Source organism: Dromaius novaehollandiae, chromosome 2 (assembly GCF_036370855.1).
Source record: "Dromaius novaehollandiae isolate bDroNov1 chromosome 2, bDroNov1.hap1, whole genome shotgun sequence".
NCBI lineage: Eukaryota > Metazoa > Chordata > Aves > Casuariiformes > Dromaiidae > Dromaius > Dromaius novaehollandiae.
Genome location: NC_088099.1, coordinates 141,780,154 through 141,799,259, shown reverse-complemented (window position 1 = coordinate 141,799,259; position 19,106 = coordinate 141,780,154). Strand labels below are relative to the sequence as shown.

At 36.4% G+C, this 19,106-nt stretch overlaps 1 protein-coding gene across 3 annotated transcripts in view; it reads left to right on the top strand.

Annotated features, from left to right (window-relative positions):
• Positions 1–19,106, top strand: part of ZFPM2 (zinc finger protein, FOG family member 2) — a 314,096-nt gene that overhangs the window by 137,715 nt on the left and 157,275 nt on the right. For all 3 annotated transcript variants that reach the window (XM_064507621.1, XM_026119623.2, XM_026119624.2), the window contains one exon: positions 18,418–18,536. In XM_064507621.1, the coding sequence (XP_064363691.1) occupies positions 18,418–18,536 (119 nt within the window). The remainder of the gene's footprint in view (positions 1–18,417; positions 18,537–19,106) is intronic.

Below are 19,106 nucleotides of genomic sequence, written 5' to 3'. Positions count from 1 at the left end.
ACAATTTTTTTTTAAATCTACCCATGTTTTGAATAGGAATGATTGAAGGGAAATATGAACAACCATTGCTCCTAAAATACTTTGGCCCTTCCAAATGGCTGAGGTATTTTTAGAAAGGGACAGCATTCGGAGTCAACTGTCAATTGTATCTGATTGCGACTGTGAAAGTATATGTGATTTTGGTGCTGTGATCCCTTTTTGCTTTTCAAAAAATCTCTTAAACGTTATTTTCTTATTCCTGTTCTCCTACTGTTTTGGTTTACACAGGTAGGGACTGATTTGATGTAAATCATTTGGCAGTCATAGTTTGCTTTCCATTGCTTGGAACTATTTTCTGAACAGTTTGTATGCTTTAGACTTCAGAATTATCCATATGCTATATTACTCAACAACATTTTAAAGAAACAATATGGTTGCTGGTTTTAATTCATTTATCTTGCCTGTGTGTTTAGAGTTTGTATAAAACGTAACTTCTCCATCATGTCACAAAAAGTTATTGCACTCTTGGCTTCGTGAATTCAAGAAGCATGACATAATAGACTAGCAAATATGGCCTTGTGTCTTCTGATGATGATCCAAATTCACCCACTTATCTTGATCTGCCTATACTGTTAACAACATGGGATGTCACACAACAAATTTTTCATTTTAACTGTTCTTTATGTACAGTGCAGGGTGGAATTTACTTTTTATTGCCTTTCTGAGAAAAGTATCATACCTCTCAGTGAAATAATGGTTTTGTCAGACACTGGTATCTTTATTGTATAGTGCTTTTAAATTCTACACTATTTATATGAAGCTATCTTGGCTTAGGACAGGTGAGATGTGATACCTCTGTTTCTCCATGAAAATACTTAAGGCTTTATGGATACAGAAAATATTATTGTTGATATGGTAATTGTATGTTCTATGTTGTAGGTTACAAAGAGAATAATTTTATTTTTCCAAGTGCTCCATGAATGTGCAAAATATAAACAGCTACTAGAAATGACTGACGAACCTAAGGCTTGTACTCACAATGTTAATATTGATTTGCATGCCTCTTCCTACCATCATTATACTAGTTACTAAGTGTATACATTGATTTGCTCTTACAGGTTTATTACTTTTGTCCATGACAGCAAAGAACAGCAGTAATTTTACTTGCGCACACTGCTATTGTTTTGTTATCAGGAGGTCTAAATGGATCATTGTGAAAAAGTCAAAGAATGGTACACGATTATAAAATTGAACGGGATCACTGAAGAATCTATACTAGGATGCAAAATAGGTGACATATTTGTCCTGGAATGACACCAATGAGTTGGCTGCCGTTCAGATTGAGATAATTTTTGTTCATCAAAATATTTGTAGCAGGAAAACAACAAATTAGAAAATGAGATTTGTGTACATTTCAGTGGTGGGTTATAAATGTTTTGTGGAGTGAAAGGTTTTCTTCTTTGTATAGCATGTAACGTTTTGGAACAATTGCACTTCTTAATATTTCAAATAATATAATTTGCCATTTTGTGAGTATATCTAAATGATAAAAAAGTATATAAACAAGTATTCTTTCCATCTACATAAACAAATTTTTGATCATTACTCTTTCAAGAGTAAAAACATGTAATGAAATGATAATTTAGATAAATTTTGAAATTAAATGAAAGCAATGACCTCAAACTTCGAATAATGTATATTAAAGTAGTCTCCTCTTTCTCTCTGTCTTTTTACTTTACTCAGAGGATACAGCTTTGTTCAACTATACTCAAAAATGATTTGGAGTATATATCAGAAACACAATCAACCCCTTGTTGCAAGCCTACTTGCTAGAAACAAAAACGTGCAGCATACTTGAAAAGGGTGTCACTTTCAGAATGCGAGGATGTAATATATTTTGCTATGTGTGTTACTAGCTCACCTAAGAAACTCTTGGTTTCTATTGACACAAAGTTCCTTTTGTCCTAGATAGACTTGTGTGTGTGTGTAGTAACATACATATATATGTATATCTGTACATACACACACAATTTCAGTCTCCACAGTCTCTCTGGGTTGCTTGCTATCTAAAAAGGTCAATGAAATGTGAGAGAAAGGAAGTATTATTACCTCAGAGTAACAGAGAGATTACGAGTCATTTTGGAAGTTCCATAGGAGTTAGGCTCCAATTCAACAAGCCCAGATCTTTCAAGCTTATGACTAGCGTGTTTGCTGCAAGACTGGGTGTCCTCTAAAATGCATGCGTATCTCCTTTATTTGATAGCTTCTTGGAAATGTTTATTGTGGTATGCGTGAGAAAGTACTATGCGGTAGATAGCAAAGGTTCGAGTTACCGATTTATATGTGTTTCTTAGGTACTGCCCTTTGAATATCCATCTATCTCTAATTTTATAAAACAATTTCTAGTATTTTTTATTGGTCATCTGAAGAAAAAAGCAACATAAGTCTATAGAAAGTATTTAAACATACCATGGTCATTTCTGGCAGAGTTGAAAACTTTATAAGCTGCATACAATTATTTACATTTATACATATATTTTCATGTGCGCATGAGTAAATGAAGGTGTTAATGATACAACCCAGCTATAGCTCAGGCTTACATTTTCTATGAAATGATCTTTTTATTTAGAGCACTAGCGTATTTAATAAATGCTTGCAAAAAGTGTGAAAAAATATAAAACTTGTATGCAGTTTAAAATTATTTGTCATATCATTAATGTTCTCTTCTTTATCCATTTTAAGTCAGTATAAAGTTTATGAACATGGAATTTCCTTTTACTTCATTATGACCTTAATACTTCTACAGTAATTTGGAAGACAAATGCTGCTCTTAGTCTACATGCTTTCTAGTTTCAGCTTAAGAGTGACATACAGTATGAGATCCACTGTTTAATCATTTCCCCAAATCACCATATTTTTAGCTTCTCTGCTATCATCCAGACAACATCCCATCTTTTTTGGGTGACTAGTCTTCATTTAATCTTGCTAGTAGGATATATCCCTAGTTTATTTCAATTGTGTTATTATTTATCTAATCCAGGCAATGTGGTTGGTAGTTTTAGAAACAGGTGAAACGTGGTGCCTGCCTTCTAGGAGACTGCAGCCTCATTCAGGCACAGTACCTCAAAGTTTGCTAGTGTTACTTGGAGATAGTTTAGGAATCTCTTCATGGTTTTGAGAAGAGACTTACAAGCATCCATCTGTTCTGAAGAAAGATTTGAGAAGAGGGAGATGTATATTTATTTGAAGAAGGGCACCTGATTAAATAGTGAAAATAAACATTTTCCTACATTTTTATTAAGCTTCCACTCATGGTAAAAGTTTGAAGTTTTTATTTCCAGATGAGAAGTGTGACATTGCTATTACTTCTTCATCACTGAGCGTTGGAATGCTATAGCATATGTTCTCTTCATGGAAATCTGCTTTCACACCTAGATGTGATGCTATTGTAGAAATCATTCATTTAATAGCTGTCCTGACTACTGGTGTTTGGAAGAAGAGGTCATTGAGGAGATTCTGTCTGTGGACTGGAAGATACGATCTTTTGAAAAATCTATCAAATGCATAAAGCATAGAGTTTGCACAGGTGCAAGGAAAAGAAATAGTATGATAAACATACATAGTAAGAAAGATGGCAGTACCACAGCTATTGTTAAATCTACCCAGTATGTTGGGTATGTCCACACTGAGTCATAAACACTTTTTCTGCTGAATAAATTGGTCTGCTGTGGAGCACCATGCTTTTGTGACTAGGTACAGTCAAGGAAATAGAAAGTTTGGAATCAAGATGATACCTGATGACTGGGACAAGATATAGGTATTTGTTAAAAGTCTGTGTGCTCCTGGGTTGCAACTGATGACAGTAGAAAACAGCTTTTGGGAAGCCAAAGGGGGAAGTTAGGTTTGGTTGGCAAATGGTCTGTGATTGATAGGGGAAGACAGAAGTCTAGGAACCAGTTGTGAGAAGAGAAGCATATGTGTCTTATTCTTACTGTTTTTCTGACATCTACACCTGGATATTGTTGGGGGCAATCACTGGGAACTTGAGTATGACTCAGTACTTGCTATTCATATGAACAAGAACAGTGAGGTCACTTAGGCAATAGGGAGATGGGAAGTGGCAGATTGTTTGGACAAGGAACTGGTGTCCAGAAGACAGGATAGAAATCAGGCATTTATGATAAGATCCTGCGATCTGCAAAAGAGTGGTTCAAGGCTTAAGGAGGCTACACTGAAGTTCAAGCATTTTCTAATGTCTGAAGGCTTGATTTTGAAATAGTTGATTACACTCATGGATATATAAAAGTGGAATTTTTTTCTCTAGATTTTTTTATCCTTTTAAGTTAACATAGGATACACACTTTTAATGTATGCTGTTAGCTGAGATTTAAAATATGGAAAAAAATGGTAGAGCACCTATCACCCATAAAACCATCCTTCCCTGAGATTCCTCGTACATCAAATTGTCTGTGCCTTTCAGAAGGGGATTGTTAAGGTGAAAAGTATCTGTACATTAAAGTTGTAGTCGTGGCTAAAACAGAGATTTTCTCTTCACTCAAGATTTTTGGGCTGATGTATGTAATTTTTTCGTGACAGAGGAAGAGAAAGAGCAGATTTTTTTAGGGGAGTTGTTTTGTTTTGTTTTGTTTTGTTTTAGAAGATACCAATTTTATCAGCAAGGAAATGAAGAATGTCAACCTGTAGCCTTTTCATTGTGTTTTCTTGCTGTGTACTTCACTATTGCTACTTAATATACTTCATACTCAGTAACAGTCTAGACTTCTGTTCTTATATTCCTCTAGTACTTTACTATTAAAAGATAATAAGCTGCTGTAAACTGACATTATTATTTTTTAAACATCATAGTAGAGGGTCAGTTTTAATGCTTCAAAGACAAAATAATTCTGTAGCCCAGATATATTTTGTCTTGTAATTCCTTTGATCTGTGTTGACTCTGCCTATTTAATGGCTGTGCGTTGCCAGAAATACTTTCCTACTTCTTCAGAATAACAAGTTTTATATATGAATTCTGTGAAATTTTCAGAAGCAGTGATTGCAACTGCTAGAGGAAGTTAGGACTTCTGTTCTGTTGCCAGCATTGACTCACTGTGAGACCCTGAACCTCTCATTTAGGATGAATTTTTCATTAAGGCAATAGAGGATTTGGGCTTCTTTTCAGTCACTGGTTACAGAGGTAAAATCTAGGCTGTAAGAGTCAGGCTAAGTCCCCAGAAGAATATAGATACTTTAGATCTTGAAATATGAAGACATTGGCATAAGCTTCTATATATCTCACTTCCCCATCAGAAAGTAGAAATGATAAAATATTTTACATATTTTATATACTTCTTGACTCATATTTCTAAAGCGTTATAAAGCTGATTCCAAAAGATGATTTCAGAGTGGACAAAGCATTGATTATGAAAGTGCATACTACCTTCTGCAAACTATATTTATTCCTAGGACAAATACAGTGGCATTCTTAAATTCAAATTTATTTGCAACTGGGACCTACTTACTCGTCTGATATTATGCAGAGGTGAAAAAAGCCTCAACTCCAGTTTCTTCAAAATTATAAATCCAGTTAATATCACATTACTGCAGTTGGTCACTGCATAATGGAATACTTTTAACAACTAAAATGCTAGACTGTCCATCCTTGCATTTGTATTTATTACTGATGTTATACAACAGGAAATGCGTAAATGATTTTAGAGAAAAGAATTAGAGACATAGTACTCCAGGCAGTCAAATAAACTAGTCTCCATAGCTGATTCTTTGCTCATCTCATGGATGAAAATATCATAGCATTCCTCTTTCTTTTTAAACTCTGGAAATGAAACTTTTCCAACTCTGTATAAGTCTTTTTTCATGAGGTTGATTATCACAGAATACCAATTTAAACTAACCATTGTAAAAATAGGCTCAAAGGATTATCCAGCTAGAGCTCAGTGATTATTGAATAGTTAGTGTGATGTTTTGTAACCAGAGAGATTTCTGTAATTAACTTCGCTAACAAGTAACAGCATATTACTGAGATAATAAACAAATTCAAGAGGAATCTGATTTTTTTTTTTTTAAATTTGCTGTTTAGATAAAATGATACAACAGCTTAAATCTAAAAAGACTTTTTTTGAATGTATATGAAAATGTGCTAGGGACATCTAAAATATAGAATCCTTCCATTTTCAGAACCACCACATTGTTTGAAAACACTCTTTAGTGCCTTTCACAGGAGAGCTTAAATTTCTCCCCAGAGCTTTACAGGGTTCTGATGAAGTCATTCCTCATATAGGTAAACTGAGGCATAGAGGCTTGGAAGTTCTTTTCTTTCTTCTTTTATTTCTCCAGCAGATCCAATTTCTGGCCCTTTGCAAGTATGCAAAGACCACCACGGAGAGGTAGACATGACCACTCACAGTCCAGCTCCAGGAGGATGACGTGGTGCCATCTCCATGCTCCTGCCATGGGACATGCCGCTTGTGCTAGCCAGAGCTGCTTCTCAGGTTCCCCAGTCATTGCAGCTGGCAAAGCAGCAAGGGGGCTTTTGGCGAGTCTGCACTGCTCAAGGGGAAGGCTGTAAGGCAAAATAATTTGGGATATACTTTGCTACCTCGCTCACATGACACCACTGGGACTTATTCATGTGAAGGTCAAGATCGTTCCTGTACAGAGGGCTGCCTTGAGGCCAGTATTCTACTTAAGTCTTATGTAAGCCTCAGAGTAGGATTTAAGTGGTGCATAGGACTTTTGCTCAATCTCTGTTCAAGGGTTTATTTCACTCAGTTACATAGTCTGCCGTATAAATGGGCATCACTCCTTATACCAGCTTCAAAGTCTTGGCTATGTTAAGATATAGCTGCATGTGAATTTCACTGTGATAGTCCACACTGAGGCACTGAAGAGGCAAGTGAGGGTACTGTGGTCCATGGCCAAGGACAGCAGTCATTCTCTCTTCCTCTGGCAACAGTGGTAAAAAGCTGTGTTGGTCATTGCCCGTACCTGATCACAGAAGATGTAGATAAGCACATAACTCATGAGTGCTGGAGCAGCACAGAGCCATGTGTCTGTTATGCATGGCCATCCCCAGCAAGTGAAAAGAAATGATTAATTTGAATCTTGATATTGTACATTATAGTTATACTACATTTATCTCTATTTATAATAATTTTACTTTTCATATAAATTATAATTATAATGGATGGAACTATACATGCATGCATACACTGGAACATGGCATTCAATCTCCCTTTGTCCCAGTCCCCTCTTTCCTCCCTAATCTCAACAGCAACTAGATCTTTTGGATGATCATACTAAACACTGATAAATTTGAGTCTTTGTTGAGATTTTTATTTTTTCTTGGTACTCTCCTTTCAGAAATTTGTTGTGAATGTTGGAAGGAAATAGGGAAATCATGTTAAAGCATCTGCTTCTTTTGTAAGACATTTGGGGAGTCTGGCTTGCATAGTCTGAGCTAGAAATCAGCATCCAAGCAGCAGATTCATAGCTCTGAGCATGCATATCTGGTAGAAAGCAAATAACTGCATCTGCTGTTACACAAGTAAGAGATGAAAATAGATCCTTCTATCTCTAAGCATAAGTACCGTAAACTGAGAAGACACCACAGATACACTCACAGATGATCTCACTGCTCTTACTTTCAGTTAATAGGAATACCTTCCAAAACATTTTTGTTTATTTAATACATTTCACAATGTTAACATTAATACAGCAGTCTTATATTAAGTTAACTTTAGTAGCTTGCTGCATTCACTGATAACACAGGCTGCCTTGATGTTTGTCACCTTTTGCAGGTAAAAAAGAAATCCAACAATATTGTCTAAGCATGAAAACACTTATTAATTACATTTTATTTAAATGTTGTGTTTACAAATAATATTATCGAGATCTAAAAGAAAACGGTAGCATCTTTCTTCTAAAAGGATTCCAAGAAGTCCTAGTGAAAGATTTATGTAGGCGATGATGAAGTACTTAATTTTCTTCCTGCAGAATAGCTTCTATCTCAGAAAAGGCTTGAGTCTGAGTTACATAAGCTTTATTTTTAATTTTCTGCACTTTCTATTGTTTTACATACAGTGCTCCATATACTTCTTATTGTATTTTAGCCATATAAAGCAATTGAAAAACCAAACAGGCTCAGGGATGAAATGTCTTTGCATATATCGGGGGAGAATCTGCACACAAAGGGACATTTATCAGGGGCGACTGTTCCTCTGCTGAGGCAAGGAGCAAACCCAAGAGTCCAGAAACAGATGATGATCTTATCAAGAAAACCCTCTTCAGTAATATCATCAGCTTGCTCTTGCCAAGTCTGGCATTTCTGTATCATGTGTATTTGGAGAGAGAGAGGGAGCAAAGCTGTACAAGCTACATGTAACTGGGATAAAGTACCTACTCAACCCACTGGGTCTGCACAGTGTTATAATATAATTGGGAATCTTTTTTGCCAGTATGAAGTATCCATGTAAGAATGGAGTTTATATTATTCCCTTTGAAGGAAACTGCAGGGAGGGCACTTCAGCTGCATGGGTTGCTTTTTGTTATTTGTTTTTTTTCCCATATTTTTGTAAATATTCCTACTCTAGTTTTTCCTGAACACAGTTAGTAACACACCTTTTGAACAGTGATATTGAAAATTATTCAGAAATCCAAAAATAATTATTTTTTTCTTCTCATATAAGATTTACACTTTGAAAACAGAGGTGAAAATTGCTCTGGTAGTAAGCAAACTCAAAAATAAAGATACAGTTACTTCTAATTTCATCACACGATCAGGACTTCACCATGCTGGCCTATCTTTACTTTCACTGAAAACTTAAGTTTTAACTTTCATGTATTTGTGTCTAGAGCTGAAGAAACCTGAGCATGTTAAAATCAGTTAAATCTGAGTTATCCCATTATGTTAGGTTCACGTACCATGCATTGCATGCCCGTGTCATAGTTGCTGAAGTCACTGAAGTTGGATGCATAGTAGACATAAATCAGTATATGTCTTTCACAGGTTTTTAAGATGGTTGGGAAGATAAAAGGATTTTTTCTTCTTTACCTATTGTTCCTTCTGCCGCAGCCTTCTTTAATTCTGTCCCCACTCTTCTTCTGCATGCAGTCTTCCTTCCAATTTCTTGAGCTCAAGACAATCACAAATTTAGGAGTATGGCTATGTCTCTTTCTACTGTGGTCAACAGCTACAAGAGATGCTCTCTTTTCCTGGCACTGTGTCAGGGAAATAGGTACTTTGTGCTGTGGGAGTAGCTATGGAGATTTATCCTTTCCTGGTTGGTTTACCAAGGCTGGCAGTTCTGCTGTGAGTTGTCACAACCTAGCAATGTAGTAAAGGCACAGTTTCGCTGATGTTATGTTATAGGACTTCCTGTTTTTTTTTTCTTTTAATAGTGAGTAAAATGTTAACCAGCACTAAGTGAATTAAGAAGTTAAATCTCATGAATTCTTTCTTTTGATTTTACCCATTGCATATGGAAGTGTGTTCAGTAGGCTTTCTCCCAGGCCAGATGTTTTTGGGCTCTTTCTATAGAATAGATGCTGGTATTAACAGAATATTTTTCACATTATATGGAACTAGCTGAGAAAATGGAGTAAACTGTAATTATTTCAAAATAAGTGAACAAATCTTTGGTTATTTCTTAGGCTAAATATCTTTTTCTTCCTGTCTTTCCTTTTTTTCTTTGAATAGGTTTCTTTAAGTTCAACTAAGTTGTCCAAATAAAGGAGAAGCCTATGCATCTGTATAAGAGGCTATTTTACTCAAAAGCTTAGCAAACTCTAGCAGCAGTGTTCATCATGTACTACTTGCTTTCTGACTTTCAAGAAAAAATACTTTTTGTAATAGTTGAGCTACAGCCTTAAGAATGATTTTGATGGCATACTTGATGGACAATTGTTATGTGGTTCTACACATAATCTTTAGCAGTTATTCAATTTATTTGCTATCTAACATTTTAATTTAATCAAAATAAAAAAAAATGTAGAGGTTGCATTTTCATTTTAAATTGATACAGATGTTTTCACCACTGTAGGTCTATGCTCTTTTAACCTGGGACGAAATCTTGCTTTTTTATCAAGTTCTATAGATTCTTGGGTTTGATGGTTTTCTGTTATTGAATTTTGCCTCTTCCACTGTGTTTTAGATGCCTAGAACATCTGATGGTCTAGAGAGTCAGATAACATACAAAGAACAGAGAGGGTGGGAGATCAATCAAAAATTAGTTTCGAAATTATAGGAATGTGAGGCACTATCAGAATGTAAAATTGTTTCCTTTATATTCACTTTATATAAGCAAATGAAGACAAGTGAACTTTATAAATAGAATACAACTTTGAATTTTTGAAGTGTCAGTCGCGTACACTTCTGTCGAAACTATGGTCTTTAGAAACTGTGCCTGTGTTGTGAGACATAATACACCTTCACATCGTCAAAGTTATATCTGCATTGCAATCAGGAATCTGGATCAGCTTTTGTACATATAGCTAAAGCCACATTAAACAGGCTTGAGTTTAGACACACTGGACATACTACACTGTCAGTGTAGTAGTGTTAGCTGGAGCTTAAGGTAAACAAATTGGCAGGTTATGAACCTTTTTTCAGGAAAGTTTTACAGCCTGCACTGAGCTACATGATTATCTGGCTACTTGGAAGTAGAGAATATTATGGACCAGATGTGAAGTGAAATCACATCACTGAGTGCAGTGTAGACATACTTCAAGTGTTCCGTTTAGCCAGCGTTCAGCTACTCAAGGAAATATTACAACAAGTATGGGGTTTTTTTTTGGTTTAGCTCAAGTTAAGCACTTGTAACAACACACATGCCTTGGCTAAAAAGATGATGGTGTTTTTATTCTGTTCTTCTGTTTCAGGTTTGGGAGTATACATGTTTTCTTTCACTCCTACAAGCTTTCTCTCTCCCTCTGTTTCTTGATTATCTTTCATTCCCATTTCTCCAGGATGTGTCTTTTTATCACTGTCAGACCCAACTCAGATTTTCAAATGTCTCCTTCTCCAGACGCTTACTCGCTTGCCTGTCCCTCTCCCCGACCCATGGTCTTTTTTTTCTGAAAATCTTTGTGCAGTCTTTCCCTCACTTTGAGAATGTGCTTTCCCTCCCTTTGTTGCCTATTGTAGGACAGCGCTGTTGAAGGTAAAGCTAGCACCTGTACTCTGCCATTTGCAGAACTAGTAGCCGGTAGGAAAGATAAACTCCACTTTTGACTTTGGGGGCACTAAAGAAAGGTAGGGAGCATCAAGATTTCTGGTACAGAAAAGGGAAAACCTTTTTATTTGTCTTTCTTACCTATAGTGCACGGCTGCACTGTGGGAGCATCAGCAAGGTGGAACAAAGCTAGCAAGCTCAGCTGTGAGTGAAGCAGCATGTGGCAGCTTCTCCAGCTTTGTGTTTGCGACCTAGACCTGATTCTAAGGGTATGCAAAGGACAGTAATTTTGCTCGGAGCAACAAGTAGCTGTGGGTTGTCTTTGTGTTTACTTTACTCATGGCCAGATTGACCTTAGCGCTTAGGAGGGATGGGACCAGGGAGGGTTGCTGTGGGGTGGCAGCTACCTCAGAAAAAGGAAGGAGGCTGCTCTGTCCCCCCTCTACTGCTTCTGCTCAGTGACATCAGAATAGCAACCCTCTCTCCAGCGTGACTCTACAGAGCTGTTTTCTCAGCTTTCAGTCCCCAGTCTACTCCTCCTACCATCCTTCTCATCTTACGAGTGGCCTGGCCCTATTTTCTCCTTTTGGGGCAGCAAAATTCAATTTTGCCTTTTCTTCTGAGCAACCTACAGTATGTTTGTACCCAAAGCACTGTAAATGCATTTTTCATTGCAAAATATATTTTAAAATTTCTTTTGAAGATTGATTGTAAATTAGTCTATTACTCTATGAACCCCACTGTGAACATGTCTCATATGTCTGTGTTTTTCCAGTAAGACAGTTATAGTAGGCATTTGTATCCCAGAGCAGGCTTGCAGTGCTGCAGAACAGATTTTACCTTGGCACCTGCCGAGTCTCCTCCTTCCAGAGGCAGTGCACTGCAGAGTGGGTACAGCGCTATCCGCTATGGAGAGATGTGAGCTCACATTCATTCACAGTCTGAATTAGGTAATGCAGTGTATTGAATCCTTGATGAACAAACACAGTAATGTTAGATAGTTGGCCATTTTCATAACACAGCCATATGAGCTACGCTATTAACCACCATTCTTCCACTGGGAGCAGTATGCATTCATTCATCAAGAAGCGCCATAGTTTAGCATGTTTTGGGTTACTGCCTCAGACTCAGTTACTTGTTTTAGAGTTTTCAGCTACTGAATGAACCCTCTGGAAAGGGAATGTTTCTGTTTTGCCACCTCCATTATGTTATCTTTTCCAGTGCAATTACAAGCTAATTCAAAGCTCTTTGTGTTAGGCTAATAGCTTCTGATTCACTGCTGTCAGCCAGTACCTCTTTGTGCACTTTAATACTACCTTCCCGGTGACCCTACCACTTACCTATGAAGAACTTTTTTTTTTTTTTTTTTTTTTTTTTTTGAGTAGAAGCTCATCATAGGCAAATCATTAATGGAACATCAAAAAGATCCCATCTGTTAGAGTTACATATGGCTAAGATCACAATTATCAAAAGTATTTTCTTTTTTTTTTCATTCTTATCCTCACAATAAATGCAGTTGTCAGCAGGATAAGTTCACGCATCGGATAAGGTCACAATTTCATTTAGTGACAACTTCCAACAGTGTGAACTTACAAGGTTCGATTTATTAAAGAGTCAGAAAGGATAAGATCACTGCATGGCCAGCCTGATTTATCAGGGTTTGACTGGAGTACTTGAATAGAGAATGTCGTATTTCAAGTTTATGTTCAAAACTGTAGTTTAGTGTGTGCTATGTCTCAGAGACTTGAAAACTGAGGGAGGAGAATTTAGACAAGGTATCTCAATAATGCAGTTTATGTCTGCCAAGCAAGTGTATGATCATTTTATATGGGAACTACCTTGTTAAGTATCACAAAAGTATAAATGGGATAGTTCTCTGCATTGAACTGTTGTGTGCAAAAGTACCTGCATTAGATAGCTGTAATAGAGGTAATCACTAGTCAAATATTAATCTCTGATTCTTCCTGTACATACAGCAAGGGAGGCAGATCTTGAGATCTGGGCTTGGCAGTGCTTGAGAACTTCTGAGAGTGCTTTTCACTCACTTGATCTGACTTCAGGACAGTCCTTCTTTGCAACCACAACATATACCATTTCTCTGCCATAAAAAAAATTCATTGAAAGAGCTAAGTGGCTATGCATAGAAAATATACAAAGAGGAGCCATTAGCTAGTGGAAATTGGTAGAGCCCTATAACGTCAAGTAACCAATCTCTAATTATAGTAGAGGAAGGGCTTACTCATTCTTTTTCTTAACTGACTCCACTTAGAAAGCTGTTCCTGATGAAAAGCTACTGTCAAAGCTATCAGTGATTTGCTTAGAAATGTTAAACATTTATAAATCTGGATAAACTTATTTCTGAACAAAGTAGTTCACTTTTTCTCCTGCAAAACTCTGCTCATCATTCACCTTCAGATATTGACTCCCTTGTTTCTTATTCCAGAACGTGGGCAGATGGATGAAAGCCAGAATTATTGTGTTCAGAAATACCATTTACAGTTGGATTCTTCTGGTATTTGAACTCTGGTCAAATCCTGTTAAGGGCCAAAAGCTGTTGTTGGGTTCTGCAGCATGCTACATGTTTTCTGGATTTTTTTAAATGATCATCATTTTTCTTTAACAGAAGAAAAAGGTAAAGTGACCCCTCTACTTCCTTTTTTATACGAGCCCTTTGTGGCATCCCTAAAACAATATGCATAAGAAAAAAACCCTAAATTTAGTCCTTTCGTTCTAGTTTTGTATCCACCAAGGTGGCCTAATATCTTTAAAGCCATGGGATGTTTTGTAGCTGTACCAGTGAGTCATGACTTGGGGCTTCTTTTACAGTGCAGCTATCATAAGTCTTTGAGTAATCACAGACTTTAAAAGTATGCTACATCAACAAGATAAGAGAAACAGCCCACAGCACTAACAGCATTATCTTTTACCAAAATTGATTAGCCCATACTATGTGTCTCAAATATTTTGTATAAACTTACTCAGCAAGCTGGAAATAAGTGTGTTCCTGAAGAATAAGCTGAAAAAAAATATTTGCTCGGTAGCAAGGAAAAGTGAGGTAAATATCACTAAATGGAATGTCTATTAATTCAAATTTTTTACCTAACTTTGCAGACCTTAAAGTCAGGGCATCGCTTCCTTTGTACTTGTATTTCCTAGTGCTACTTCTGTTTTGCTTCTTGCTGTACTTCTCAAAAGGACAGATGAGGGATCTAGGATGAAAGCAGCAGAATATAACTGTCTTTCTGACTTCGCCATAGGAATTATGAAGTCACATACTTCATTCCAGGTGTGTCTATGAATTCTATATATTATAATTTGCTATTAAGTGAAAGATCTGGTGTTCCATATTGTGGTGGTCTGTTGCAAATACTGATCACTAGAAACTACTATGTTCAGCACAGAATTTTCTGCTAGCTTTTGGGCTGGAGTGCTGAGTAAGGAAGCTGTAGCAGTCTTTCATCCTTTATTTTGCTGCTTTTTACTCTGGTCTTTAGAATCTCCATGGACAGACACCTATGAAAAATCAGTACCTGTTGAGTCTTTACACCTTTTGCTGTAAGTGGTGATATGGCAGTAAAATAGCAGCTACTCTTCCCTTCCCTGATGTACATCAGGTAGTGTGTGAAGAAGACTCTGAGCAGGGGGGCAGAGGACAGTAGCTATAGAGAGCACTTCTGACTTGTATCTGAACTGCTTCTGAGACTGGAGCAATAGCACTCCTTCTGGCCTTACTGACCACTTTTTCAAATATTTGTCGTTAAGAGTCACTGGGTGAGGATCTCTTCTTTAAGCAAACTCTCTGAGGCCACAAGCTGCTCAGGGGCTGAGGTGTGGCACCGCTTGCCCTGTTTAAAAGCCTGCTACATGTGGGAAGCCAGACCCTGAATGCAGGGGAGCCCCGTTCTTTCGATTGGGTCCATTGGTTGCTGTCGTTTCCATACCATTCACCAAACGTAAAATTTCAGAGGAGCAAAATATTATAAACAAATGCAGTAAAAGTTGGAGACTCCTACTCAGTGGTCATGGGAGTTCACGAGAGGATTTTTAATAGTGACATTTCTAATCTTTCTTCTACAAACCCTCGTACCAGCCCCTGGCTTTCCTTTGCTTAGGGCAGACAAAGGAACGTATACAGTGATTTTACAAAAAGGGATAAAGACTCAGGCTCCGGTTAAAAAAAAAAAAAAAAAAACTGCTTTGTTTTTTTTTTTTAATTGTAAAATTATAGCTTTCTTAGTGTTAATTCCTTTCTCTTAAACAAAGATTTCCAGTGAGAAAAATACTTTTGTCAAGGATCAAATTGTAATGTGCTGCACCTTGTACAAGCATAGCTAAAATGTGTTTGTTTGCCAAAACACATGGGCAGATTGTCTTTCCCAACTCCAGCACTTGCATACACCCATAACTTTAAAATGGCTGCTGACAAAGATGACCACAGAGAGATTTACCTCTTTTGGAAAATTATGATCACAGGAAAGAAAGTTTATGGTGCAAAGTGTTTTGTAACCCTCTCTATAATCTACTACTCTCTGTTAGGATATTCTTAGTGGAGGCAAAATACAACTGTTTCAGTACAGTTCTGCATAATGTTACTCCAGATGGAGTACATTTCGATATATTAATACGTATGTAAATAGATTGCTCAAACTACAATTTGTGGCTGTAAAAAGAAAGAATAAAAGAGAGAATGAATCCACATTAACTTTTTCAATTATCAATTAAAGGCAAAAAATACAGTTTTGGAAAAGAATTGCTTGTTTTTCTGTCTACCTCAAGCCTAAACTACTTTTAAAGATAAGGTTAATATTGTGACTCTTATTTAAAATATAAAATATGATGATGTGTACCTTAAAACTTAGGTAGGTTTTTGGATATCACTGAATGATCTGCCCTAAGTTTGTCGTTCTTAATCCATTAAAAGACAGGCCTGCTTGTAAATCCACAGGTACAGATAAGGAGTCACTGTTTGACTGAGTCTGAACCCTTTTCAAATGAAAAATGTCAGTGGCAGAAAGGGAGGCTGAATTATTTTTTAAAAGGGTTTTCAAAGATTCTCATGATTCCTCTGGTATCAGTTAAATGTGACATGTCCATAGACATGGCTGTTTTTTAGTGTGTAAAAGCAAGCAAATGTTACAGTTTTCATCTTTATGTAGAGAGAAAATGCTGCACTATATGTAAGTGATCAACATGTTGCTTTGCAATACAGGAAAGATTCCTGTCCTCTATAATTAACATATAAAGAGATTTTTTTTAATTAATTCAATTTGTGACAACATGCTTATGAGGAGGGAAGATTGTATATGTTTCACATATATTTATGCACACATATATATCACATGTATAAATTATATGTAATTAATCTGTAGCCTTTCCTGTTTACGTAGTGCCTTTTAAATTATCATAGCACCATCATGATGAGAATTCACCCACAAACGTATACAAGCTTTTGTGAACTAATACAGTTCTATTTCATAGAACATTTCACGTCCCAGTTTGCAAAAAGGATCTGATGCGCCATTTTAAATACTTTTGTAATCTGCAATGCTCAGAGGTGAAATTCAGATTTCTCTGCTTGAAAATAGAAGCTGGAGCCAAGTCTTTTCTTTGGAAAATAGTCAAGATTAACTCCTAAGGACAAGGAAAACCTTCACAGCCCGGCTGTAGCACACATCCAGGCATTCATGGGAATGGTTAGTTTTGGGAAGTATGTGGAGACTGCTTGCGAGCCAGCAGGAGTTACTCACTTCCTCTGGCCCAAGGTCGATCTCTCAGCAACTGCCAGTTCTAAATCTGGGACGAGTTTACTTATTGCATAGTTGGACTTCATGCTGTTTATGCAGAAGCACAGTCCTGATTTGGGGTAGAGTTGTTGAGAAGGGATGTACTAAGGCAAAAGGCAGGAATTACTGTTGCATCTGAGTGGTATCGCAAGGGGAGAAGAGCATATGTGGAAAACAGGTAGGGCGAAATCATAGCTGTGGTGAAATCTGTATGAATTCTGTTATACACTGCAACAAAAACAGATTTTCAGCATGAATGCCTACCTTCAGGAATGCCAAAACTTGGAAGAACAACAGCATACAAAAATTTGATTCAGTGTCTAACAACAGAAACAGAGATCAGTCCCCCATCTTCCCCCCCCCCTCAAAATTTGAAGACAAAATTTATTTGAATTGCTTTAGAGAAAGTGTTAGAAATTTGGTATATGAATATAACTGTTGCTACAATTGTAACTGAAAAATTTATTCACAGAAAAATACACTATTGAAGAGACTGCTTTGCAAAGAAGAGTTGTCAGAGTATTTTTTTTAAATGATGTAAAATAAAACTATTGGGGGGAAAGGTGGTGACAGAATTTTGTTTTTCCTTTTAAGGCAATGAACAATTGCTTGTTTATCTTTCTCTTTTCACTGGAAAAGTACAGAAAAGTTAATAGTGAGCTAAGCTAACACTTCCAATTTTAAATGTTAATCATGATGTTGTTACTTTCAAAAATAAAGTTCAAAAAAAAAAAAAAAGAAAAATTAGCACACACAAAGCCACTTCAGAGTGGAAAAAAGAAATGATCATTCTCTATACCCCCATTGTTTTTAAACATTTAGTGTTAAAAACTTAATGTAATGAAATGCATTATTTTGAGTCTAATTCTAAACTATTACTGCTGTAAAAGTTCATTTGGTTCAAAAATTTTTTTTTTAAATTCTAGTAAATGTTTCTAGTAGCTCCTCCAAAATTGGTGTAGTCACTCTGGATTTATATTGCTGTAAGTGCAAAAAAAGAGTATGTCTCTATGATTTTTAGTAGCTGAATGCTTCAGAATGTGGTCTTTGTGACAGCAAAAATGCATCAAGGAGGTTAATGCAGCAGGTGTGCATAGTATTCCAGTTTCTCTTTTCAGCTATCATCTTCCCTCTCCTCCGTATTTCTTAAGAACTTTTATGAAACCACTATCCTCACTCATTCTCAACAATTTACTGAATAAAAAATGCCTTCAAACTATAATGTGTGTGCAAAGATGCGAGAAAGGAATAGGACTTTTACACCAAATTTGAATATAATTATAAGGAAAAAGGTTTGTTTTTCTTTTGCAGGATGAGAAGATCAGTTGTTTTTCAGACAAATATAATTAATTCTTATTATATGGGTCCTCAGAACATTGCGCACGTAAAGCGAGCACAAAGGCAGAGGTGGTTGTTGTCAAGGCACAAGTGAAAGTACTCTAAACATTGCTTGTTTTCTTTGTTTGCAGGAGAGTTGGAGATGTTCCAAAGAGACGGGGAGCGCAAGATTCAGAGCCGGCAGCAGCTTCCGGTTGGAACAACGTGGGGACCTTTTGCTGGGAAGATGGATCTGAATAATAACACCTTGGTATGTAGATGCTCAGAGACGCTTTACTTCATTATATTGTGTGTCATTCTTTAGGGAATAGCCTGCGTTATTACTCAAACAGAACATTTCAAAACAGGCATTGTTAGCTCTCATGGACAGTGGTATTTGGATCTTTTCCAATTAGTTCATCTGTGGCAACCATTCACATAAAGTTATTTGGAGCACAGGTTGATAATATTAAACTAATTATTTTATAGGAGGAGGAAAATGTCACTTCTTTGTTTACTAAACCAAACCAGTGCTTTTTGGTTTTAATAAAATACCTGATTTTAAGTGTAGTTTTAGAAGTTTCTTAGCATTAATTGCTGAGTATTTAATTTATATTAATGTATCATATAGAAAATAAATAGGTACATTAATTTATACTAAGGGTCATTAAATTTGCCGTAATGTTAAGGCTACTAAACATAGCAAGATCTTTCAGCAGTTTAAAATTACTTTGAAAGATACTGAAAGGCACCTGTCATATAATATTCATTATTAGCCTTTATTTTATTATAATTGCAGAAAGTATATGGGCCATATTACTTATAAGTAATGCTTTGCTGA